General features: G+C 52.8%; 1 protein-coding gene and 1 pseudogene across 4 annotated transcripts in view; one reads left to right on the top strand and one right to left on the bottom strand.

Annotated features, from left to right (window-relative positions):
* The window catches only part of BCAS4 (breast carcinoma amplified sequence 4), an 88,281-nt gene extending 61,843 nt beyond the window's left edge, over positions 1-26,438 (top strand). For all 3 annotated transcript variants that reach the window (XM_032256003.1, XM_032256004.1, XM_032256005.1), the window contains one exon: positions 26,023-26,438. In XM_032256003.1, coding sequence (XP_032111894.1) covers positions 26,023-26,145 — 123 coding nt within the window. In that variant the 3' untranslated portion in view covers positions 26,146-26,438. The remainder of the gene's footprint in view (positions 1-26,022) is intronic.
* On the bottom strand, positions 4,027-4,769 carry LOC116535171 (annotated as a pseudogene). The gene has a single exon (XR_004262071.1). The product of XR_004262071.1 is annotated as an adenylate kinase isoenzyme 6 pseudogene (transcript).
* Positions 26,439-26,925: the final 487 nt, after the last annotated feature.

The raw sequence follows: 26,925 nt of genomic DNA, 5'->3' as shown, positions 1-26,925 counted from the left end.
AGGAGGCCAGGTTGGGGCTGTGACCACCAGGGGAGGCAGGGTCCTCAGCTGCAGCCTCGAACAGAGACCAGAGTGGCCAGGCCTTGTACTTTTTTTTTTTTTTTTTTTTGATACAGAGCCTTGCTCTGTCACCCAGGCTGGAGTGCAGTGGCATGATCTTGGCTCACTGCAACCTCCGCCTCCTAGGCACAAGGAGTTCTCCTGCCTTAGCCTCCCCAGTAGCTGAGACTACAGGCGCGTGCCACCATGCCTGGCTAATTTTTGTATTTTTAGTAGAAACAAAGTTTTGCCATGTTGGCCAGGCTGGTCTTGAACTCCTGACCTCAAGTGATCTACCCGCCTTGGCCTCCCAAAGGGGTCACAGGTGTGAGCCACCTCACCCAGCCAACACCCCTGTTTCTAATCAGAATGTCATCTTCAAGGTCTTTCATCATAGCGAAATTCCGCCCCTTGAAGCTCCCCATATTAAAATACAAATCCCGTCCGCCCCCGAAGACTGCAGCTCCAGTTCCTGCAGCATTTGGAGGGGGATAATCAAGAGCATGGACGCAGACCAGGACCTCTCAACCTCAGCGCTGTGGACATTTGGGGCAGATCATTCTTTGCTGTGGGGACCGTTTTTGCGCTCTGGGGGATGTTTTTCGCGCTGGGGGATGTTTTTCGCGCTGGCAGGTGTTTTCACACACTGGCGGGTGTTTTCGCACTGGGGGATTTTTTAGGGGACGTTTTGCATGCTGGGGCATGTTTCGCGCACTGGTGGGTGTTTTGCTGCACCTCTGGCTTCACTCAATAGATGCACCCTCTCCACAGGGTAACAACGAAAAAGGAGTCCATAAATTGCCAGATGTCCCCTGAGTTAAATTGACAAAAGTTACCCTGAGTTAAGGACCACTGGCCCAGAAGAATGACAGCTGTTAAAACTGGGTAATGGTATGTAGGGACTCATCAGAGTCCCCTCATTGCTTTTATATATTTCCTATAAATAGGGAAAAGTTTCCTTATAAATATGGAAAAGAATAAAAAGGTTAAAAATCTATGAAAGCATGAATTCTGGAGCCGCACAGTCCTGGGTTTGTATCTCAGTGGTGGTGCTGGCTGGTTCCATGGGCTTGGGGGAGTCTCAGCTTCCCCCTCTGTGAAATGGGTGGCAGTTCTCCAGCCTCACAGCGTCAGGTCGAGGATTTGAACGTGCATGATTTGCTTTTCATCTGGCAAACTTCTGTGGGAGCAGTACTCTGCCGTGGGCACTGTTCTAGCAGCTGAGACTCATAAGTCGTGGAGTGGCGAGTTTTGCTGAGTACTCACACAAGGCAGGCACCTGGACGCTCTGCACCGACCCCATTGTTCAGCTGCTCTGTAGTGAGGCAAGTTGCCATCATTGGCCCCATTTTATAGAAGAGCAACTGAGGCAGCAGGAGGCGGAGCTTCTCGCCACAATCAACAGAAGGAGGTAGAAGGGGTGCCCCCAGGCTGCCTGGTTCCAGAGCCTGCAGTCCTGAGCTCCATGCTGCCTGAAGGGATTCACTTATGCACTTGGCACAATGCTAGCACATAGTAGGTGCTCAGTTAGAGTGGGCTGTGAGGATTGCTTTTGTAGATAGCTCTCTCTGGAGGGGCAGATTGTTCCAACCCCCCACCATGTGGCACCCTAGGTACGTCTCTGACATCTTCAAGGCTGCCAGAGGCAAGTCCTGAAGCTGCTGTTTACAGAATAACCTGTCACTTGCTTCCTGCCATGTGCTGATGTGGGCCACCATGGACCTCGCCTGCAGGAACTGAATCGAGTGGCTCACTCCGCTGTGAGCCACTGCCCATCTGGGCCAGCCCCTCCACACTGTTCATGCCAGGAGCACGTTGGTGGTGCCCAGGTGTGGCCAGGTTCATGATGTGTCTCCAGTGATGATGGGTCATGAGGGTTTGGGCTGGCCACGCCCACCTGGGCACACCCACCAGGGGTGTCCTGGGTCCCCCCTCTCCCAGTTCCTCCCATCTTCAGCTCCTCATTCCATCTTGAACAATCTCAGAGGGGCACAGGCTAGGCCCCACCCTGACCCCCACCCCTGCGTCGTGGAGATTTCAGCCTCTGGCTGTGCGTCCCCAGCAGTCCTGCTTCCTGCGGTCTGTCTTCCTGTCTCCATCTCTGTTGGTATTCAGGTCTGTCTCTATCTTTGTGTCACTGCTGCATCCATGTCTTGTTCACCCTGCTTGTCTCTGCCTCTCTCCATGTGTCTCTGCATCTCTGTGCCACTCTGTCTCCTTGTCTCTCCTGCCTGTGTCTCTGTCCCATGTCTCTCGTGTGTCACCCACACAATCACAAACCTTCACTGTGCCCCCCACCCCCCAGGCCACAATCCTTTCATCCCCCTCATGCCCCACCCCCACCTGCATCTCTGGCTCCTCGAAGGGACCTTCCCGGGACCCCTCCCTCCTCAGACTGGAAGGTGAAGAGTATGGGCCGGGATGGGGTAGGTTAGGTCTGAGTCTGCCTGCCGTGTACCAGCTGGGCTGGGCAGCTGCCCTTCTCTGAGCCCTGATGTCCACATCAGGACATAAGTGCACCCGTGGTCACCCACTGCCCTTCTCTGAGCCCTGACGTCCATATCAGGACATAAGTGCACCCACAGGAGGGCCTCCCAGGGGCACTTTTACTGTGTCACTAGAGAACACTTGGTACATGGGAGCTGATAGTAACCACAGCCGTGAACCTGAGGATGAATACATGACGGACCTGGGTCTCTGCCTGGGCTTAGGGTCTGTCTGGAGAAGAAAACTCACAGGCAGAAACTATCAGCGGATAATATCAAGGTAGGCCGCATGCATCTGGCTTCCATGCCTGACAGAGAGGGAGAGGAAAGAGGTCTGGGAAGTTGCAGAGGATAGGCCGGGAAAGGCCTGCAGGAGGGAAGAGCCTGGGCCGTGTGTGGCACTGGCATGGCATTCGCAGGACAGCTTGTGACAGGCTGCTGGGTTGCAGGCATTCCTGAGGGAGGATGCGCACGGCAGGGGATGGCAGCTATGGTCGGTGTCTGAACACAGGTTCTGAAATCAAGCAGTACCCAGAGTGAGTCGTTTGTCAGTGCAGACTCCCGCCGGCTGCCTGCAGCTGTGGACTGGGTCTGGAAAAGGTGCAATCCCTTTGATACCCACGGAGCCTGGGGAGTACTTGGCCCTGTTCCTGGTCAGCTTTCTGCTGGGAAAATAAACCGTGTCTCATTAGGCAGTGAGTTCATCCTGACGCCTGCTCTGGCTGATAACATCACACCCTGTCATGCTGCCAGGCCCAAAGTCAAGGTCAAAGTTCCTGTTACTTAGGGAATCCTAATCATTAACCTGGGAACCTCAGCTGGAGATGGAGATGCTGGTTTTTAAATGGAGGGAGAAGCTGGAGCAGGGAGGTGGCTGTTTCAGGGCTGGACATCCCGAGTGCCAATTTTGAGGTACCCCTGTGACAAGGATTGGTGATCACAGTCTTCCAGCCTCCTTGTCCCTTCTGTGTCTGGCAGCTCTTTGCTGGCCTGAACCTGGCTCCAGATGCCTTGGGCAGTGCCCCTGGATGTGTGTGCATTGGTCCGGGGCAGGAGGGGCTCAGTGCTTGGAGTGACAGCAGTTCAGTGCTTGGAGAGAAATAGGGGGCTTGCTTGCAGGACTGCCTGCCAGCATCTTTGTGCCTGACATGTGGCCTCCTGTAACCTCTCACTCTCTGACTAGCAGGCATTTATTGAGCACCTACTGTGTGCCAGGCCCTCTGATTGACAGATGAGTCACGCCACTTAGTGGCTGAGAGATGTTCTGACACTTGTAATTTTCTTTCTTTCTTTTTTTTTTTTGATTAATTAATTAATTTATTTTTAAATAAAGACGGGGTTTCACCATGTTGGTCAGGCTGGTCTTGAACTCCCGACCTCAGGTGATCCACCCGCCTTGGCCTCCAAAGTGCTTGGATTACAGGCGTGAGCCACCCCACCATGCCCGGCTGGGCACTTGTAATTTTCAAGCCTTCTTTTATTTATTTTTTATTTTTTTTTATTTTATTTTTTAATAATGCTATATTCATTATATTTCAGATGTTTAGCTTTCTCACGGAGAAAAAGAAACACAGGCATAAACCTATATACTATCCATCTGCTAGTCCTGCAAGGTGATTTTAATAAAGCGTTACTGATACCTGAACAATTTCTATGATGTTGGTAGACAGAGATCAACAAGAGTGATTATAAAGTAGCTAGCCTTATAAGTCAAGAGTTATGATCTTTGATCCGCTGCTCAATCCATTTCAAGATCTGATCTACATTATTTTCTAGCTCTTCTGGTTTATTGCTGGGCAGCTGATGCACGATTTCTTCCTTGTAGGATTCTGTGGCTTCTTCATAAATAACTTGAAAAATCTCACATTGAATATTGCCTGTTAGTTTCTTCTCATTATAACCCCTTGTTTCAAGTCTTTCGTACAATACATTGGTATCTGTTCTCAGCACAAAAACTATATGAAACCAGCGTTCAGGGAAGAAATCACAACCATGGTAATCAACAATAACTCCACCTTCTCTCATTTGGTTATCTAACTCATCAACTACTCTGTCTTCATCTAAAATGGGACAATCATACTCTTCATCATAGCCATCATATAATTGTTCTTCTCGAGCTAAATCACCCACATTAATGTATTTCAGTCCTGATTTTGATGCAAGTTCTTTGCCTAGTGTGGTTTTTCCAACCCCTGGTGTACCGGTGAGCAGGATGTTCGGAAGCAACATGGTCCTCGCTGCGACTGCCTCAAGCCTTCTTTTAAGTTAAACATCGAAACAGTATCTAAACTGGCTCCTGTAATTGCAATTTAGTTTAAATGTTCATGTTTTGAAACTGAATGCATTTAATAACTAAAAATGCAACATTATAAAATTGCACGTTTGGGCTGTTCACAAGCTAATGATGGCGTTTTTAAAGCATATGAATTCAGAGAGCCCTATTAAGAATGAAATTAGCCAGCACTCATTGAGCACAATTTTCTAAGCACTTTGCATCATATGGTTATAATGCCCTGTGAGGTGGGAGCGACTATTAGCCCCAGTTTCCAGATGAGAAAACAGAGGCACAGAGAAGTTAGTAACTTGGCCAAGTTCACACAGCTAGAAAGGGGGACCGCTGCCATCTGAGAGCTTTGGAAATGAGACAGTTTACTGCGCCGGATGAAGGGACTCTGCTCTCAATGCTAGCAGCTCTGGGGCCTTGAGGCGATGTCAAAGTGCAAATTCGAGGCCCTCTGTGACCCCCATCTCCACTCCCACCCTTATTCCCATAAACAGCATGAGCCTCACCAGGGAATGGGCAGGTGGTGGGAGGCCCCTAAGGCTTTGTGCCAGGGCCCTCAGGAGGCCCCGAGAAGTGAGTTTTTCCCCACCAGGAGTCCCCTGTTTCTGGTTCTGTTGAGAATGTCCGTGGTGGGTGAGTGTGGGCGGCTCGCCCTGCAGGGTGTTGTCCTCTTTCCCTCTGTCCCTAGGGCTCTTTTTTTTTTTTTTAAAGACAGAATTTCACTCTTGTTGCCCAGGCTGGAGTGCAGTGGGGTGATCTCTGCTCACCACTGCCTCAGCCTCCCAGGCAGCTGGGATTACAGGCACACGCCACCACGCCCAGCTAATTTTGTATTTTTAGTAGAGATGGGGTTTCTCCATGTTGGTCAGGTTGGTCTCAAACTCCCAACCTCAGGTGATCTGCCCAGCTCAGCCTCCAAAAGTGCTGGGATTACAGGCGTGAGCCACTGCACCCTGCCGTCCCTAGGGCTCTTGAGCCTGGGGACCAACCCACAGTGTTACTGCCTTCCATCCACCTCCAACAGCCCTCCCACCCCACGCAGTCCCCTCTTGGCCGCCTTGTGTGCTCCGGGGGCTGCCAGGAACTGGTGACTCCAGCCCCTGGGCCAGGCTTAACTCTACTGCCAAAGCTCCACCCCTCTCTTCATTCATTCATTTAAGTTAATACAGTCATCCCTGGTATCTATGGGGCTTGGTTCCAGGAACCCCCTCAGATATCAAAATCCATGGATACTTAAGTCTCTACTATAGAGAACAGAGGGAGAGAGTTTGCATGTAACTTACATCCTTCCGTATACTCTAAATCATCTCTAGATTACTTATAATACCTAATACAAAGTAAATGCTGGCCAGGGATGGTGGCTCACATCTGTAATCCCAGCACTTTGGGAGGCCAAGGTGGATCACTTGAGGTCAGGAGTTAGAGACCAGCCTGGCCAACATAGTGAAACCCTGTCTCTATTAAAAATACAAAAATTAGCCAGGTGTGGTTGCGAGCACCTGTGATCTCATCTCGTGCTGAGGCAGGAGAATCACTTGAACCCGGGAAATGGAGGTTGCAGTGAGCCAAGATTGCACCATTGCACTTCAGCCTGGGTGACAGAGTGAGACTGAGTCTTAAAAACAGTAACAACAACAACAAAAAACAAGTACATGCTATATAAATGGCTGGTAAACTGTATTGTTTAGGGAATAATGACTAGAAATCTGCACCTGTTCAGTATAGATGCAACCATCCTTTTTTTACTTAATCTTTTATTTATTTATTTATTTTGGTGAGACAGTCGCTTTTTCACCCAGGCTGGAGTGCAGAGGCACGGATCACAGCTCACTGCAGCCTCCAGCTTCTGGGCCCAAGCAGTCCTCCCACCTTAGCCTCCTGAATAGCTGGGACCACAGGGATGTGCCTCTACCATACAGCGCTGATGTACCTGGCTAACTTTGGTATTTTTTGTAGAGCCAGGGTCTTGCTATTATTACTATGTGATATAGAGTCTTGTCCTGTCACCCAGGCTGGAAGTGCAGTGGTGAGATCTCAACTCACTGCAGCCTCGACCTCCTGAGCTCAAGCAGTCCTCCCACCTCAGCCCCCGAAGTAGCTAAGACTCTGCGGGTATGTGCCACCAGCCCAGCTAGTTTATTATTATTGTAGAGACAGTGTCTTGCTGTGTTGCCTTGGCTGGTCTCAAACTCCTGGGCTCAAGTGATCCTCCCGCCTTGGCCTCCCAAAGGGCTGGGATTATAGGCTTGAGCCACCACCCCTAGCCTCGTTTTTGAATATTTTTGATTCATGGTTGGTTGAGTGCACGGATATGGAACCCACGGATGTGGAGGGCCGACTGCACGTATCTTTGAACCATCTGTGTGAGTCAGGCACTGTTCAGACTCTTGGTGTGGAGGGAGCAGAGGCCACCTGCTGCCAGCCCTGGCGATGGTCTAGTGTGTGATTGACACCCCAGGGAGAGTGCTGTAAGGAAGGGAAAGGAGAGGTGTCTGAGGAGGGGAGGGGGGCCAGGGAGAGCCTCTGGGGAGGTGACTTGAGAGCCAGGTGACTGGCTCCCTGGGGGAGGGCAGAAGGGGGCCTGGGAAAGAGGAGTTCAGGCAGTGGAGGGAGCAGGCTCTGGGGCCAGTGGGAGGCTCAGCCTGGAGGCTCTGAGACCTGCTCAGCCCTTGTCTTACTGCGACCGCTCTGCTGCATGTGGAGGGAAGATGCCAGGTGTGCAGCGTGGAGCCTCTGGGATAGTCCAGGAGAGGTGCCGGTGGCCTGGAGCAGGTGGGGGGCAGGCAGAGATGGGGAGGCCTAGCCAACTCTGGATCTATGTGTGTGTTAATTGAAATTTTTCTTTTGAGAACATTGTTGATTCACGTTTGGTTACACGAAATAACATGGGGTTGGGTGCGGCAGCTCACGCCTGTAATCCCAGCACTTTGGGAGGCCTAGATGGGTGGATCACCAGAAGTCAAGAGTTCGAGACCAGCCTGGCCAACATGGTGAAACCCGTCTCTACTAAAAAATACAAAAATTAACCAGGCATGGCACATGCCTGTAATCCCAGCTACTTGGGAGACTGAGGCAGGAGAATTGCTTGAACCTGGGAGGCAGAGGTTGTGAGCCGAGATCATGCCACTGCACTCCAGCCTGGGAACAAGAGTGAAACAATGTCTCAAAAAAAAAAAAAAGAGGCCGGGCGCGGCGGCTCACGCCTGTAATCCCAGCACTTTGGGAGGCCGAGGAAGGAGGATCACTTGAGCCCAGGAATTCGAGACCAACCCGGGCAACATAGGGAGACCTCATCTCTACAAAAAATAAAGTTAGTTGGACATAGTAGCATATGCCTGGGGTTCCAGGTACTTGGGAAGCTGAGCTGGGATGATTGCTTGGGCCTGGGAGGTCGAGGCTGCAGTAAGCTGTGATTGTACCACTGCTCTATAGCCTGGGTGACAGAGTGAGATCCTGCCTCGAAAAGCAAATAAGAGAGATCCCTTTGTGTGCCCAATTGTCCCCAGTGGTAACATTTTTCAAAACTAGAGCGCAATATCCCAACCAGGATAGCAACAGGAATCTGATCTGCTGACCTGATGCAGAGCTCCCCAGTCTGACTTGGACTCATTTGTAGGTGCTGTAAGTCCTATAGATTTGTACTCATTCCGTGCAATTTACTTGTGTCAGCCAAGACACTGAGCAGGGTCCCACCAGGTCCCCTGTGCTGTTCTTTATAACTACTCTCGCCCTTCCTTTCCCCTCACTCCCTCCCAACCCCTGGCTACCACTCATCTGCCCTCTGTTTCTAAGATTTTGCCATTTCAAAAATGTTCTATAAATGGAACTGTGTAGTCTGTAGCCCTTTGGGATTGGCTGTTTTCACTCAGCACACTTCCCTGGAGATTGTCCAAGTTGCTACACGAACTAAGAGTCTGGGCCAGATGCAGTGGTTCACACCTGTAATCCCAGCACTTTGGGAGGCCGAGGTGGGTCGATGACCAGAGGCTAGGAGTTCAAGACCAGCCTGGCCAACATGGTGAAACCCCGTCTCTACTAAAAATACAAAAATTAGCCAGATGTGGTGGCACGTGCCTGTAATCCCAGCTACTCCTGAGGCTGAGGCAGGAGAATCCCTTCAACCTGGGAGGCAGAGGCTGCAGTGAGCCAAGATCGCACCACTACACTCCAGCCTGGGCGACAGAGCGAGACTCCATCTCAAAAACAAAAAAAAAGAGTCTGTCACTTGAGCCCGGGAGGTGGAGGCTGCAGTGGGCTGTGATCATGCCACTGCGCTTCAGCCTGTGTGACTGAGCAAGGCCCGGTCGCTTAAAAAGAAAGTCTGGATTCATTTGCAGGCAGAGCCAACAGGATCTGCTGGGGTGATCAAGCAGCCGTTGGAGATTTGAGCGCGGAGTTCAGGGCCGGAGGCGTCCTGCGTTGTGTCACGTGAGGCCGAATGAAGTCACCCAGGAGCAGGAGGCCCAGAGGCTGGAGGTCTGAGTTCTTGGATTCGGTGTCTCCTGTGCATGGCAGCAGATGCTGTCCTGGGCTGCAGGTGCAGCAGTGAACGGGGCGAACGAGCTCCCTGCTTGGCGAGGGGCTGACCAGCTGCAGCGGCGGTGTGGGTGTGGACGAGGGGCGGGCTCGGGATCTCATTCCCTTATGGTTTCTGGCTTTGCAGCGGTGGAGGGCTCCAGGGCCTGTGCCGTGTGGAGCCCGCGGTGTGGCCCTGGGGTGGAGGGGCTGGACTAGAGCTTCGCAGGAGCCCTGAGTGAAATGAGAAGGTGCAGTGTTGCGCTGAGGGCGAGATGGCCTCTGTCCAACACAGACGGGCCTGTCTTCTGAGATGTCCTTTGTACACAGAATATCATAGCTTCGACAGAGGGATGAGGTTGGCAGGTGAGCGGGCTGCAGTCACCTGCCTGTCCCTTGGCTTGGGTGTGGAGAGGCCTGGAATCTTTGCAGCAGCTCCCCCAGCTTCCTTCCCCGTCTCCCCCACTGCAGCCCCTTTCCCCAGCCTGGCCCCTCATCCCGCTTCCCAGCCCTGGCTGGCTGCCGCATGCCTGCATCAGGGCCACTAGGTTATTCCTTCATACTTTCTTTTCTACTTCTGTTTGTTTGGGATTTTTGTTTATTGTTTGTTTGTTTGTTTTTGATATAGGGTCTTGCTCTGTCACTCAGGCTGGAGTGCAGTGACATAATCATGGCTCACTGCAGCCTCCACCTCCCAGACTCAAGCGATCTTCCTGCCTCAGCCTCCCAAATAGCTGGGACAACAGGCACATGCCACCATGCTTGGCTAATTTATTTGGTTTTTTATTTTTACTAGAGATGGGGGTCTTGCTAGGTTGCCCAGGCTCGAGTCTTGAATTCCTCGATTTCCTGGCCTCAGGTGATCTGCCCACCTTGGCCTCCCGAAGTGCTGGGATTACAGGTGTGAGTCACCATACCCGGCCTGGAGTCTTGAATTCCTGAGCTTAAGCCACCCTCCTACCTCGGCCTCTCTCTTTCTGCCTCATTCTTTCCTCCTCCTCTCTTCCCCACTCCCCCCATTTTCCCCTCCTTTCCATCTGTTTCCTCTCTCTGGATCCCCACCTCCTGTTTTCGTTGTTCTCTCTCTCTCTCTCTGACGTTTTTCTCCAGCCTTCTTTTGTTCCCCTTGGCACCTCCTCCTGTCTCTCATGATGTTCGCCCTTGTTTCTGCTGTGCCATCTCCTGCTGTGCCATCTCCGTCTCTCCCTCTTAAAAATTATTCCCCAGACCTTGAAAACCACCCATCCCTTTTCACTCTCAGGGGCCCAGATGGATAACATGTCTTCATTGGGCAATTTCGTGGCAGGAGAGGGCACAGGTGCGGGTACAGGCTGCCGTCAGTGCTGCGGGGGAGAAGGATGGCTGGGCTGAGATGCATGGGTACAGCCAGACCACCAAGGACACCCTATGTCTGAGGAACAGGGGAGATTGAGAAGTGGCTGCCGAGGCTCCCTGGAGGCCTGGAATGGGGAGCGAAGGGGCACAGGGGACAGTCCAGGCCTTGTCTCTGAAGCAGGTCCTTCAGCTGCACCTGGGCTATGCTTCTCTGTGGGGCAGGGCATAGCTCTAGGAAGGAATTTTCCAGCCCAGGCCGGAGCCTGGAGGAGCCATCTGAATGCCTGCTGCTCCCAGGCTGCCTCTGGTTTTGTCCTCAGGGCTTCCTTCTTTCTTCTTCTTTTTTTTTTTTTTCTCCTGAGACATAGTCTTACTCTTTCACCCAGGCTGGAGTGCAGTGGCATGATCGCTGCTCACTGCAACCTCTACCTCCTGAGTTCAGTTGATTCTTGTGCCTCAGCCTCCCGAGTAGCTGGAATTACAGGCGTGCGCCACCATGCCTGGCTAATTTTTGTATTTTTAGTAGAGACAGTTTCGTCACGTTGACCAGCCTGGTCTGGAACTCCTGAGCTCAAGTGATCTGCCTGCCTCGGCCTCCCAAAGTGCTGGGGTGACAGGCATGAGCCACCGCAGCTGGCCAGGGCTTGTTTCTTGATGGTAGCTGCCCGCATCAAGAACTGGGCTCCCCTGAGTAGTATTTGTGGAATCTGACAACACGGTAGGTTATGTTTGCTTCCCAGAGCTAAGTGTTCTTTTTTTTTTTTTTTTTTTTTTTTTTGAGACAGAGCCTCACTCTGTCCCCCAGGCTGGAGTGCAGTGGTGCGATCTCGGCTCACTGCACTGCCGCCTCCCGGGTTCAAGCGGTTCTGCTGCCTCCGCCTCCCGAGGAGCTGGGACTACAGACGTGTGCTACTACGCCCGGCTATTTTTTGTATTTTTAGTAGAAACGGGGTTTTGCCATGTTGGCCAGGCTGGTCTTGAACTCCTGACCTCAAGCAATCCACCTGCCTGGGCCTCCCAAAGTGCTGGGATTACAGAGTGAGCCACCGCACCTGGACTAGCTGGTGCTGTTTTCAATACTTTTTTGTGGCGTCAACCACCTTCCAGGCCAGCCAACAAAACCTTCAGTGATTCTATTGATAATTCAGCATCAGAGTGAGAAATGTACGACTCTGATGTGACAGCGGTTGGTGGCCAGACCATAGCCAGCTGTCAGTATGGAGTAAGGGGACACTGATCTGGAGGTGGGACACTGACTGCAGGCATCTGCGTCTGGGCCTAAAGCCGCCTCCCTTGGGGAGGGGGATCTCAGTGTGACGGGGGACCCAGCAAGGCCACTGGGCAAGGCTCTTGGTTTGTTGCCCTGGGCTACAAAGGACTCTTCCATTTGCTGCTCAGTCCTGCAAGTGGGTCAATCCCAGCTCCAGCTGCATCCATCTGCTCATGTCTCCCCCCCACCAAATTCTACCACCATTCCCACCTCCGCCCTTTGCCCCATGGTGTTTTCTCAGGCAGGAACGCCAGCATCATGCTGGCCCTTGTTCCATACCCAGGGCTCATCTATGACACCTTCCTCGACTCACCCTTTTGACTGATAGCACAGGATGAAGAACACCATCCTGGGGGCGCACAGATCTCAGGTGACAGTTTGAAGTGCCAAGGCAGGGCCCCTTTGTCAAACTTATTCAGAACGTCAAGACAGGGATAGCAGAGCCAGTTTGCATGAGTTTGGATGCTCCCGAGACCGGCTGGGTCTGTGGTATAAGCATCACAGCCTGAGCAAGTTCCCTAAACCCCACTGAGTCTTAGTTTCCATAGCTGTAAAATGGGATCACCATTCATATCCACTGCAGAGGACTGTTGTGTGCAGTCATTGAGACAGGGTAAGGGGGAGCTGCCATTGTCCTTACTGTGGATCATGATTGATATTATTATCTTTTTTTTCTTTCTTTCTTTCTTTTTTAATACAGGGTTTCACCATGTTGGTCAGGCTGGTCTTGATATTATTATCTTTTTTAAGATAGAGTCTCGCTCTGTCACCCGGGCTGGAGTGCAGTGGTGCGATTACAGCTCACTGCACAACCTCCACCTCCCAGGTTCAAGAGATTGTCCTGCCTCAGCCTCCTGGGTAGCTGGGACTACAGGTATATGCCACCACACTGGCTAATTTTTTTTTTTTTTTTTGTATTTTTAGTAGAGATGGGTTTCACCATGTTGGCCAGGCTGATCTCTAACTGCTGACCTCAGGTGATCCACCCGCCTCGGCCTCTCAAAGCACAATTATTGATATTATTTAACCACACTTGTTATCTGTGTTATTCTCCCCGCACGTTGCATCTGCCGACTTCTGTGTGCTTTATTTATTTTTAAATGAGCTTTTGGCTGGGTGCAGTGGCTCATGCCTGTAATCCCAGCAATTTGGGAGGCTGAGGCAAGCGGCTCACTTGAGGTCAGGAGTTCGAGACCATCTTGGCCGATATGGTGAAACCCTGTCTCTACTTAAAAAAAAAAAAAAAAAAATACTGGCCAGGCGTGGTGGCTCACGCCTGTAATCCAAGCACTTTGGAGGTCAAGGCGGGCGGATCACCTGAGGTCGGGAGTTCGTGACCAGCCTGATCAACATGGTGAAACCCTGTCTTTAAAAACAAAACAAAAATTAGGCATGGTGACTCATGCCTGTAATCCCCGCTACTTGGGAGGCTGAGGCAGGAGAATCGTACGAACCCGAGTGGAGGTTGCATTGAGCCAAGATTGCACCATTGCACTCCAGCCTAGGTGACAGAGCGAGACTCTGTCTAAAAAATAATAATAAATGACCTTTTTATTTTATGTATTTTTATTTATTTATTTATTTTTTTGGGGGGACGGAGTTTCGCTCTTGTTACCCAGGCTGGAGTGCAATGGCGCGATCTCGGCTCACCGCAACCTCCGCCTCCTGGGTTCAGGCAATTCTCCTGTCTCAGCCTCCTGAGTAGCTGGGATTACAGGCACGCGCTACCATGCCCAGCTAATTTTTTGTATTTTTAGTAGAGACGGGGTTTCACCGTGTTGACCAGGATGGTCTCGATCTCTTGACCTCGTGATCCACCCGCCTCGGCCTCCCAAAGTGCTGGGATTACAGGCTTGAGCCACCGCGCCCGGCTTTTTTTTTATTTTTTAGAGATGGGGTCTTGCTCTGTGTCCCAGGCTGGAGTGCAGGGGTGTGACCATAACTCACTATAGCCTTGAACTCCTGGGCTCAGGTGAAGCTCCCACTTCAGCCTCCCAAGTAGCTGGGACTACAGGCATGGACCACCACACCTGGCTACGTATTAAATTTTTGTAGCAATGGGGTCTTGCTGTATTGCCCAGGCTGGTCTCAAACTCCTGGCTTTAAGTAATCCTTCTGTATTGGCCTCCCAAAATGCTGGGATTACAGGTATGAACCACTGTTTAGCCCTGATTTTGAAAGATAAACTTGACATGCACATTTTAAAAGGAAATAGCATTTCATTCAAAAAATGAACGTGGGGCCAGGAGTTTAAGAACATTCTGGGTAATACAGCAAGACCCTATCTCTACAAAAAATAAATTAGCTGGGTGTGATGGCTCACACCTGTGGTCCCAGCTACTCAGAAGACTGAGGTGGGGCCAGGTGCAATGGCTCACACCTGTAATCCTAGCACTTTGGGAGGTTGAGGTGGGCAAATCACATGAGGTCAGGAGTTCAAGACCAGCCTAACCAACATGGTGAAACCCTATCTCTACTAAAAATACAAAATTAGCCAGGCATGGTGGCACATGCCTGTAATCCCAGCTTCTCTGGAGGCTGAGGCAGAGAATCACTTGAACACTGGAGGCGGAGGCTGCAGTGAGCTGAGATCGTGCCACTGCGCTCCAGCCTGGGCGACAGAGCAACTCTATCTCAAAATAAATAAATAAAAATAAAGATATACTCGTGTGTGTATGGAGAGGAGACAGTTAGTGGCCATGGGATGGGGAGCAAAGCCCAGGAGCCTTGGTACTCAAGTGGGCTGACTCCAGCACGAACCATCAATTGAAGGAGGGAGTCGGGACTGTAGGACAGAGGGATGGGGAGGCGCAGGAGGAAAGAGGGGACTTGCCCCACGGATGGCAGAGTCTGTTGGCCAAGTTTGGAGGGACCAGACCAGATCAGGAGCGGTGCCCCACCGAGACCTAGTTTTGGAGGGTGCCGTGACCCGGACTCTCCCCACCTGCTGTCCCTGTGTATGAGCCTGGGTTTAGTAGCCAGCAGCTCAGCAGAACTTCTGGGGGCTCCTCCTCTGCTGTTTCCATGTTAACGCTTTTCCTCCAGCTAAAAGCAGAATCTGTGGGAATGCAGGAACCTTCCAGAGCTGCCCCCTAGGATCAGCATCACCTTAACTAGATCGTGCCAGCTTGTCCCGGCTGCTGGGTTACCCTGGGCGCCGGCTTAGCTCTAGCAGCCCCACCCCTGTGCTTCTGTCACTAGGGCCTCGGCAGCCTCCCACGTCCACCAGCCGCCGTGGTCACTGGACCGGCAGAGGGTGGGGCCGGGGCTGGGCTAGGCAGGAGGATTCAGATGGGAAGAGGCCTGTGCCTGTCGCACAAGCTCTGCAGGGCTGGCCAGCCCAACCCCAAGGGCAGGATTGGACATGCAGGGGTTGCCTACAGAGAAATGGGAGGGGTTCTGCTCACAGCTGTCAGAGTGTTCTGGAAGACTCAGGGCCCTGGGGCAGACACAGACATTGCAGGCAGGAGAGCCTGAGGTACAGAATGCCTGGAGCCAGGACCCAGCAGGGAGGCCAGGACCAAGGGATCAGGCCCTGGGGGCCGGCGTGGTGGGGCGTCATCACAGGTCCTCACTCACGGCTCTTGTGGGCACTGGGGGAGACAGTGGGGAGGGGACAGCAGCCACTGGCCCTGGCAGTGGCCCCAGGTCAGCAGTCCCTTACCCGGAGGGCTCAGGGTAAGCAGAGGGCTCTCCACTGGCATCCTCCACAGCCTTACGGAGCCACTGCCAGTTCGGATCCCCATAGGACTCACAGATCCTGCAGGCCAGGTGGGGACAGTGGCAGACCAGGTAGCGTGTGTCCTGGCTGACGGGGCCGCTCACTGCAGCCTGCGGGAATGTGGGCCCACTGTGGCCAGACAGTGCAGGTTTTTTAGAGAAACGGGCACTCCGTGTTTATTTGAACATCGCAGTTCTTCACTGTCGACAACAAACTCATTTTAAAATTCGTCTGCAAGCCGGATGCTGACCAAACGTGACCCATTTGTGCTCTCTCAGTGGGCCAGATCAGGCGACCCCTGAGGGTCGAGGGTGGAGGGTAGATGCTGAAGGGACACCCTGGTTCCTGACTGAGAGCTCACCCCCAGCCCCGCCCAGCTCCAGGTGCCCGTGTGCTGGGACAGCAGGGACGCTGCAGCTGGGCAGGCCTGGGCTTGAACCCCAGCTCCACTGACTTCCAGCTGAGTGCTATGGCCAAGTGACTCCTGAGCCTCAGTTTCCCCTTCTGGGATCGGGAAACGGGAAAATGGGATGGAGGATCCCTCCTCTCTCAGCGTCTGTGAGGATGAATCTCTGTGACCTGCAGGCCCTGCCGCAGCCTGGGTACTGTGTAAATGCTCAGTTCTTGGTCACTGAGGTTGAATTAAGAGAGGTTGGGGCTTGGTTTATGGAGTGAGACTGATCTGTTTCTTCTGTTGGCTTTGAAATAAAATGTATATTATAGAATTAGAGCGAAGTCGCCGTGGTAGTACAGAGACTCCCTCTACACCCCTTGCCCAGCTTCTTCTGTTAACATTTTACTGTGTGCATTGTCACAGCTAAGGAGCCAACACTGACACATTCTGATGAACTCAAGTCTACACCTGCTTCGGTTTCCCTGCATTTTTCTGTCCCAGGATCCCGTACTACACTCAGTCTTCATGTCTCCTTGGCCCCCTCTGGTCTATGACAGTTTCTCAGACTTCCCTTTTTTGTTTTGTTTTCTTTGGGTTTGGTTTTGTGTTTTTGTGTTTTTGTTTTTGAGAGAGGCTGTTCTGTTGCCCAGGCTGGAGTACAGTGACAAGATCGTGGCTCACTGCAGCCTTGCCCTCCGGAGCTCAAGCGATCCTCCCACCTCAGCCTCTCAAGTACCTAGGACTACAGGTGCATGCCACCGTGCCCAGCTAATTTTTGTGTTTTTTGAGTTTTGTTTGTAGAGATGGTGTTTCCCTGTGTTGCCCAGGCTGGCCTTGAAATCCTGCACTCAAGGGATCCTCCTGCCTTGGCCTCCCAAAGTGCCAGGATTGGCCAGGCATGGTGGCTCACTCCTGTAATTTCAGCACTTTGGGAGGCCAAGGCAGGCAGATCACTTGAGGTCAGGAGTATGAGACCACCTTGGCCAATGTGGCAAAACCTTGTCTCTACTAAAAATACAAAATTAGCCAGGTGTGTTGGCATGCACCTGTTATCCCAGCTAACCGGGAAACTGAGGCATGAGAATCACTTGAATCTGGGAGGTGGAGGTTGCAGTGAGCTGAGACCATACCACTGCATTCCAGCCTGGGTGACAGAAAGACACTCCATCTCAGAGAAAAAAAAAAAACCCACACAAAGTGCTGGAATTACAGGCATGAGCCACCGCCCAGCCTGACTTTCCTTGTTTTTGATGACCTTGACAGTTTTGAGAATATCAGGTAGGTATTTTGAACAATATCCTTTAATTAGGGCCTATCTGATGTTTTTCTCATGCTTAGACCAGGGTTGTGGGTTTGGCGGAGGAAGACCGCAGAGGTAACCGCCCTTCTCATCACATCATAGCAAGGGATACCTCAACGTGGCTCAGCACTGATGCTGCTGGACATGGGTCACCTGGCCGAAGTGGCATTTGCCAGGTTTCTCCACTGCACAGTTTCGTTTCATTTCGTTTCTTTCTTTCTTTTTTTTTTTTTTTTTTTTTGAGATGGAGTTTTGCTGTTGTTGCCCAGGCTGGAGTGCAATTGGAGTGCGATGGCATGATCTCGGCTCTCCGCAACCTCCGCCTCCCGTGTTGAGGTGATTCTCCTGCCTCAGCCTTGAGCGGCTGAGATTATAGGCACCCACAACCGCACCTGGCTAATTTTGCATTTTTAGTAGAGATGGGGTTTCTCCATGTTGCTTAGGCTGGTCTTGAACTCCCAACCTCAGGTGATGCTCCCACCTCAGCCTCCCAAAGTGCTGGGATTACAGGTATGAGCCATGGCGCCCAGCCACTGTGCAGTTTCTTTCCCTCCTTTCCATACACTGCTCCTTGGAAGCAAGTCACTAAGTGCAGCCCTGCTCAAAGGAGGAGGGACAGTTACATTCCAGCTCCAGGAGAGGCAAATGCAGACAAACAATTTAGAATTCTTTTGGAACAGTTTTAAGATTCACATCTCTTCCTTGTCTGCTTGCTTTTGCATCTAGTAGTTGTCACTTTCTTGGGTGACTCTTTCTCTCTCTCACTTTCTCTCTCTCTCTCTCACTTTCTCTGTCTCTCTCATTTCTGCCAGGGTCTTGCTCTATTGCTCAGCCTGGAGTGCAGTGGTGCAGTCACGGCTCACTGCAACCTCGACTCCCAGGCTCAAGCGATCCTCTTACCTCAGCCTCCCAAGTCGCTGGTACTACAGGTGTGCTCCACCATGACCAGCTAATCTTTTGTCTTTTTCTAGAGGTGGGGGTCTCACTATGTTGCCTAGGCTGGCCTTAAACTCTTGGACTCAAGCGATCCTCCCACCTTGGCCTCCCAAAGGCCAGGATTACAGGCTGCCACACTTAGCCTGATCTTTTCATTTCGTTATCTAAACAACCCAGGCTTGAGTCCTGGCTCAGCCCATTTACTCTTAAGTGTGACCTGCGTGGCTCACTATTAAGGAGGGATCATGAGAACAAGAGGATGTGCGGATCAGGCTGCACCTGGTGCGTTGAGCAAATCGGTTAATGTTTTTTCCTACTTGGGACAAGAAGTCCTGAGGTGGCCAGTTGAGCTGACGGGGCATCTCAAGGAAGTAGTCAGGGACCCAGGCTTCCCCGGCTGCTGTTCTGCCACCCTTAGCATGTGGCTTTTGTCTTTCTGGTCCCAAGGTAGCTGCAGCACCTCCAGCCTCACCGCCGTGCTCCAGGCAGGACTCCGTGAAGTTGACGGTGTTATCCCCGTTTTGTAGAGAAAGAGAGTGAGGCTGAGGAGGATGAGAAACCCTGACTTAAAGAGTGCCGTGAGGTTGGAAATCGGGTAACCAGGCGTGTAGTAGGCATGGTTGTTTCCACAATAGGAGGGGCCTCTCTCAAGCTCCCTGGCACTGGAGTGCCCTGGGGGATGAGGGCGGGCCTCAGGCAGCAGGCACCTGAGCTCTCCCACTTAGCTGGCTTGAGGCTTCAGCCTACCAGGGGCTGGCCCAGGCTCTGGTGGGGCTGTGGGTGGCTGGGCAGCCTCAGTTCCTAGCCTTTGAGTGGGGCTGCAGTGTGGCTGCTTCTCCTTGTGGGGTGGAGGTGCTGGGCCTAGCAGCCCTGATGACCTGTGCCTCTTGCCGGTTCTGGGTGAGCCAGGACTGGCTGGGCTGCAGTGATCACCCAAGAGCAGCCAGCCACATAAAAGTGGGGCCGGAGGGTGGTCACCGAGGCGGGCCTGGCCCTGTGCCTGGCAGCCGTGTCTGGTGACCTACTCTTCAGTGCCCGCTTGGATGGGAGATATGCAGGGAAGGGTTTGCCGTTCCTGTTCTGTTTGGAGGACAGATTTAATTCAGAGGCAAACTGCGGTCTGGTGATCAAATCTGGCCTGCCATGTTTTTTGTTGTTTTTGTTTTTGAAATAGAGCCTCGCTGTGTCGCCCAGGCTGGGGTCCAGCGGTGCAGTCTCGGCTCACTGCAACCTCCGTCTCCTGGTTCAAGTGATTCTCCTGCCTCAGCCTCCTGCGTAGCTGGGATTACAGGCACCTGCCACCACAGCCAGCTAATCTTTGTATATCTAGTAAAGACGGGATTTCACCATGTTGGCCAGGCTGGTCTCGAACTCGACCTCAGGCAGATCCTCCTGCCTCGGCCTCCCTGAGTTCTGGGATTATAGGCATGAGCCACCACACCCAGCCTGCCATTGCTTTTGTGAAGTTTTATTGGCACGCAGCCATGCCTTCTGTTTACATACTGTCGGTAGCTGCATCTGTACTACCAGGGCAGAGTTGAGTGGTTGTGACAGAGACTGTATGGTTTGCAAAGCCTAAAATATTTACTGTCTAGCTCTTTACAGAAAATGTTTGTTGACCCTGACCTGAAAGCCACACAGGGTCAGGGATTTGCAATTAGGGCTTCCCAAGAGGGAGATGCCAGGTGGGCAGGACTGGCACGGGGTCACGGAGGGGCTGTGGAAACGGTGGCACGGGGCACACGAGGCCCAGAGGTGGTGGGCTTGGCTGTAGAGCAGAGCTTGTTCTGACTGGGGGGCTTCAGAAGAGAGGCGGCGAACCCAGCGGGGCCTGAGGCTTCACCCTGGCACGTGCTGTGACAGCCCTTTGGGGTCTTTGTGAGAGTAGGAGCTGCTTGGTGGTGTGGATTGCCAGGGCCAACTCTGAGGCTTTGGCCAGATGCAGCAGGTCACGGGAACCGTGGGGGTCTCAGGGGCCGGGGCTCCTCAGCTCAGCCACCTTCAGCCACAAGGGACTGTGGGCCTGGAGCTGCCCGATGGTCTGATTTTCCAAGAGAAACCGGCAGTCTGCTTTTCACGGGACATCTGATTTGTACATGTTTGAAGTAATTCCGTTTTTACAAAATCACAAAGCAGACCCAGCACATGTGCATTTGGCCTGTGGGCTGCAGGTTTGGGAACCCAGGTGTCCAGGGTGGAGGCGGGGACCTCTGGGAGTGTGGGGAGACTCAGCTGCCAGGCCCTGTACCCCAGCACTCCCTCTGGCAGAGGCGGGGCCCTGGGCTGGGGAGGACCTCACAGCAGTGTCAGGTTTCTGTGTCTTGACCTATCCTGTCCCAGAGCAGGGAACATTCTTGCCTGCAGCCTAGGTGGAGGGGGTGGGGAGCCAGATTCCAAAGGGTTGGACGTACCTCCTTGACCCCAGCAGGGACTCACTCCCAGCCAGAGGGGTGGGAGCTGGAGAGCTCTGAAGAAGCCCCCTCTGAGATGTTCAGGCATGAAAACCCTAGGGTTTGAGTTGCTGCTCCATCCCCAAGGAGCCCTGTAGGGCGATGGGCAGGGGCTGGTCTTGGAGCCGGACAGCCCAAGTGGACCCTGCTCCATGGCTCCCTCGATCCTGGGACCCCTGAGACACAGCGACTCCTTCCTGGCAGGCTGCTATGAGAATCCAAGAGAGAACAGGTGTGAAAGTGTTTTATGTGGCTTGCGGGTATGCGGTGAGGGGTCTGCCTCCAGGGCGTGGTCCTGTCCACCGCCAGGGCGTCTGCAGCCTGACAGCCCTGGGGGCATCTGGTTGTTTTCAGCCTCACACGCTCCCCGTCACCTGCTGATTCACATGGCTGGTTTCGAAGCACTTGCTGCCACTCTGGGGGTTTATTATTTATTTCAGCAGGACTCTTAGTCAGAAGCAGCCCTGGTCAGTGTGGCTCGAGGGAAGAAGAGAATTTTGAGGCTCATGAACAGGAAAAGCCCCAGGGCAATTCCAGATTTCAGCAAAATAGGGCTCACGTGCTCAAAGTGATATTGGCAGGACTCTGTCTTCCCCGTCTTCCAACTCTGCACCCCTCTGTGTGGGCTTCATTCTCAGGTGGGCCCCTGGTGGGGTGGCAGGAGTGGCCCACAGCCTGAACTCCTAGGAACCTCTGGGGGAGCATCCCTGTCCCAGAAGCAAGAATCCCAGTGGCCCTGTCACATGCCGACTTCTGGACTCATCTGTGTGGGTGGAGGGGAGCTGCTCACATGGACCAGGCCTGGTCTTGGTCCCATCTGAGTTGTGGAGGGAGTGGGAGCTGCTCGGATGTGGAGTTGGGCACAAGGGATCCCTTAGAAAAATCAAGAGGCAGCCTGTAATCCCAATAGTTTGGGAGGCCAAGGCCTGTGGATCACCTGAGGTCAGGAGTTCAAAACCAGCCTGGCCAACATGGTGAAACCCCATCTCTACAAAAATAACAAAAAAATTAGCTGGGTGTGGTGGCAGGCACCTGTAATCCCAGCTACTTGGGAGGTGGAAGCAGGAGAATCGCTTGGGAGAACCTGGGAGGCGGAGGTTGCAGTGAGCTGAGATGGCACCATTGCGTTCCAGCCTAGGTGACAGAGTGAGTCTCTGTCTCAAGAAAAAAGAAAAATCAAGATGCCAGCACCCCAAGGGGACGTGGATGGACAGGCCGAAACCATGCCCACCGTTCTCCAAGACTGTGTGTTGGTCGGAAGAGGAAACACCTAGCTTCCTGGCTCATCCCCCTCTGCTCCTGCCTGGATGACTTCAGCCCAGTTCTCCAAAGAGCTGTGGGTGACTCACCCACATGTCTCCCACGTGTCGTCCAAGGTGTCAGCTTGGGCCCGAGTGGACATGGAGCGGCATCAGCCTCTGCAGCCTTTTGTCCGCTCTTCCAGCCCAGTGGCCCGCCTGAGAAAGGAAAGCATGCTTGTTCTCTGCGGAGCCCTGGGGGCTCCTAGTGATTGCCTTCCTTTAGAAGTGCACAGGAAGCAGCTGTTCAATAATGCATCATGGCATTTGGCCAGACACCGACAGAGCTTGTCTCCCTGCTACCCCCTTGCCCAAATGCAGGGATGACCTTTGCCGTCTGTCACCAGGAAGGATGCCATGATTGGGAGTTTCTTGCACTGGTTCTTTCCAGGCCTAAGAGATGATCACATCATGGCCATGTGCGGTGGCTCATGCTTGTAATCCCTGCACTTTGGGAGGCAGATGTGGGAGGATCACCTGAGGTCGGGAGTTTGAGACCAGACAGACCAACATGGAGAAACCCCATCTCTACTAAAAATACAAAGTTATCCGGGCCTGGTGGCACATGCCTGTAATCCCAGCTAGTTGGGAGGCTGAGACAGGAGACTCGCTTGAACCCGGGAGGCAGAGGTTGCGGTGAGCCAAGATCGCACCACTGCACTCCAGCCTGAGCAACAAGAGTGAAACTCCATCTCAAAAAAAAAAAAAAAAAAAACAGATGGTCACATGTAGAGCTGCCAGAGGCCTCACCAAGCCTTCTCCTTGGCTTCTTTATAATGATATTGATTTTTTCCTCCATTTTTAGAATCCATCTCCTTGAGGGAGGAGACAGAAACCCCATCTCTCTTCATAGAACCATTTCAAAAAGGAATGGAGGGTTGGGATGAGGCCCAGCTGGCCTAGGAGAGGCCACCTGGCTGGGCTGGACACTGGCTGTGGCCTGGCCTGGTCACTGACCCTTGCCTGGGTCCTCAGGGTCAGGAGAGGAAGGGCCATGTCTTTTCAGATCACAGAACACTCTTTGGCCGCAGTCATGTGTCAGGATGAGAGGGGCGGGCTTTGAACTCTCATGATTCACTTTGATGTTACATTTTCTAAATACTACGGCAGCAAGTCCTCAGGCCATCAGAAGAAGGAGGGTAAGATTCCACACCTGTGGGTCACCCAACAGCTGCAGCCCTCTGACTGGATATGTATCTTGTGGCTTAGTTCCTGGTTATGTTCTGATTGTGGCGCCATCCAGGGGCCATGTGTCCACTGACCCACAGAGGCAGGGGCAGCTGGGGAAGTGCTGGGAGAAGAGGGGCAGGTAGGAATAGATCTCATCTCCCAGGCCATCCCCTGAGCGAGCCAAGCCAAAAGTGGCTGACTGAGGGTTGGATGGGCAGAATGTTCCATTTGCCATGTGTGAGGCTCACCCTTGGCCAAGGTGCATTGCTTGTCCTGGTTTTCCAGATGTGGAGGCAGTGACGCATGTTGGTATGAAGTTCCTAGGCACCAGAGTATGTTCTAGCTTATTGAAGAACCTTTGATGGTTCCCTTCTGCAACAGAGAGGCTTGTGTGGTGTGATGGAAAGTCAGGCCCTGGACGTGAGCACTTGGCCACTCTCACTTTCAGGGGACACATGCAACAGACTCCTCCTGGCTCCACTCTTGCCCCTAGAGTGTATTCTCTTCTCTTCCTGAAACACGGACCTCATGACACATGCAGCCTCCCGCCTAAGAGCTTCAAACACTCCCCAGTGCTCGTAGGATCAAGTTCATAGCTTGGCTTGCAAGAGCCCAAGTGACCCAGGCCCGTTGTCTGGCTTCCTCCCTGTCTACGATCTGATCCCCACAGCCCCCACACGCCACCCACTCAGCACAGTTTGTTCCCTTGGCCTGGACCACTGGCCCTTGGCACCTCTACACCCCTTCTCTTGACTCCTGGCCAGCTGCTGCGGAGGCTGTGGAGGTCCTAGACGGCTCAGCCCTCAGGAACTCCCCCCGACCTCTAGGAAGAGCTGAGGACCCATCTGGGGTCCCCAGGCTTTTGTGCCCTCCTACCATTAGCCCACATCACGGGGTGGCATTGTTTCTCCTGGTTCGATTGTGTCCCCACTAAGTACCATGCTCCATGGAGGCTGGGACGGTTGTCTTGTTCACAGCTGTGTCCTCAGTGGACAGGACAGGGCTGGCCTGGTGCCCATTGGGTTGGTGGTTGGTGGACAGATGCTTGGGGGATGTGACCTGGGGCAGGGCATCTCCTGAGCCTTGGTCTCCCCCTCTGTACTGTGATCATGTTGTGATGTGCAGGGGGAGGGGCCTGCAGAGGTGTCTGGCGTGCGGGGGAGCTGTCATTGTCCACAGTCTGGAGCCCACATCCCAGCACCCAACTTTCAGCTGTAGCCAGAATTGGGTCTCAGCCAGAGTGGGCAGAGGTGGCCAGGAGATGAGACTGCAGGGAGCTGGGGGGCAGGGCCAGGAGGTGGTGAGGAGATCCCGTCCCTTGGTCCCCTCCCTCGGTCCCCCTTGACCCTGCATCCTGGCTTGTCTCCACTGGCTCCAACCAGGAGCAGCAGCCCAGCAGCCCCCTCCTTCCTGTGGAGCAGGCCGTGGTCCGTGCAGCCTGGGCTCTGTATGAGAATTGCCTGGGAGCTGTGAAATGTCCCACGCCCAGGCCACGCCCCAGGCTAGTGACATCCCACTCCCTGGCGTGGGGCCTGGGCATCAGCATTTCATAAAACTCCCAGGAGATTCCAGCGCATGGCCAGGTTTGAGAACCATCATTCCAGGTGGTTCTCAGTGACCTGGTTTTTCCTGGAGATGCTCGGCAGCCTGCGGGAGCCTGCCAGCCAGCGCACAGGCAGCGAGCGGCGCGATGGGAAATCTCCCCTTCCCTGCCTCCTCCCTCGAAAAGAATCCTCACCAGAAACGAGGAAGCACTTCTTAAAATGTTTTTTTTTTTTTTTTTTTTTTTTTTTGCAAGAGTAGCACATGCATATAGCAGGAACTCCAGGCAGCACAGATGGGTACACAGTGGAAGGAAAATCAGTCCTGGCCAGGCGCAGTGGCTCACGCCTGGCATCCCAGCAGTTTGGGAGCCCGAGGAGGGCGGGTCACTGGAGGTCAGAAGTTCAAGACTAGCCTGGGCAACATAGCGAAACCCCATCTCTACTAAAAAAAAAAAAAAAAAAATACAAAAAGCCAGTGGCGCACACCTGTCATCCCAGCTACTTGGGAGGCTGAAGCAGGAGAATCGCCTGAACCCAGGAGGTGAAGGTTGCAGTGAGCCAAGATGTCGCCACTGCACTCCAGCCTGGGTGGCAGAGCAAGACTCTGTCTCAAAAAAAAATCCTGTCCCTAACAACAGCCAGTGTACCCAGGCTCTGGGACGGCCCTGCAGAGCTGTCACGTGTTGGCATATGGTCCCTTTGTCTCACGTCTGCCCTTCTCACCTTGCTTTCTTAGTCTTCCTCAGCCAGAATGTATTGATCTGCCTGGCTCTTCTTTTTGTTTTTGTTTTTTCCAAGACACAGACTCATTCTATTGCCCAGGCTGCAGTGCAGTGGTACAATCTCAGCTAACTGCAACCTCCGCCTCCCAGGTTCAAGTGATTCTCCTGCCTCAGCCTCCCAAGTAGCTGGGATTACAGGTGTGCACCACCATGCCTGGCTGATTTCAGTATTTTTAGTAGAGACAGGGTTTGACTATGTTGGCCAGGCTGGCCTTGAACCCTGACCTCAAGTGATCTGCCCACTGTGGCCTCCCAAAGTGCTGGGATTACAGGCATGAGCCACTGTGCCTGGCCTGCCTGGCTCTTCTTGACACCCACAGAGTATTCCATTGTGGAGAGGGCCTGGTCCCTTCGGGTGGCCGGCTTTGTCACAGGCAATGCTGTCAGAGGAGCCCAGAGCCTTTGGTCATGTGTGTGATTCTGGTGGGATGAATTTGTAGACCTGTAATTCCTGGGTCATCCAGATTGCTGATAGAGCACCATTTCTTGTCATTCCAGAAGTCGCCTGCACCGGTGCCCTTGACGTACGAGCTGCCCACACTGTATAGGACGGAGGACTATTTTCCTGTGGACGCCAGGGAGGCACAGCACCGCCCCCGCACCTGCCGTCTGCCTCTGTGAGCTTTGCACTCTTCCCCTCAGGAACGCTGAAAGTGGCACTGTGTACATGGAGTAGCTTGGGTCTTTTTTTAATTTATTTTTTGTGTTGCTGTTTTATTTTACATTTAAAAAATTTTTTTAACAATGTAGAGATGGGGTCTCACTATCTTATCCAGGCTGAGCTCAAGCCCTTGGGCTCAAGTGATCACCTGCCTTGGCCTCCCAAAGTGCTGGGATTACAGGCATGAGCCACATTACCTGGCCAGCATTTTTCTGTTGAGGTAAACTCTTGCAATTTTTTTTTTCATGAGACACCTGTCACCGAGGCTGGAGTATAGTGGTATGGTCACGGCTCCCTGAAGCCTCAAACTCCTGGGCTCAAATGATCCTCCTGCCTCAGCCTCCCAAATAGCTGGGACCACAGAAGTGTACCACCATGCCCGGCTGCTTTTCAAATTCATTTTATTTGTTGTAGAGACAGCGTCTCCCTATGTTATTCAGGCTGGTCTTAAACTTTTGGCTTCAGGGGATGCTCCTATTTTGGCCTCCTAAAACATTATGTTGGCACAAACTTTAATCGAAGTATAATTTACATTACAGAATGGGTTGCCTAAGTGGTTCTCTAAATTGTTCACAAACTGAATGCATCTATTTAAGCCTTAGCAGACTGAGAAACCAATCAACCAACATTATCAGAACTGAGCAGCCCCCTCAGCCCCCTTCTGATCCATGCCTGTGCCCGTGACCACCCCCAGCCCAGGCTGACAGCATCCTGACATCTAACCATGTGGGCTGGAGTTC

The sequence above is a fragment of the Sapajus apella genome, unplaced genomic scaffold (assembly GCF_009761245.1).
Source record: "Sapajus apella isolate SASKATOON/1434 unplaced genomic scaffold, GSC_monkey_1.0 scaffold92, whole genome shotgun sequence".
Taxonomy (NCBI): Eukaryota; Metazoa; Chordata; class Mammalia; order Primates; family Cebidae; genus Sapajus; species Sapajus apella.
The sequence above is the reverse complement of the archived record's forward strand: the minus strand, read 5'-3'. Positions and strand labels throughout refer to the sequence as shown.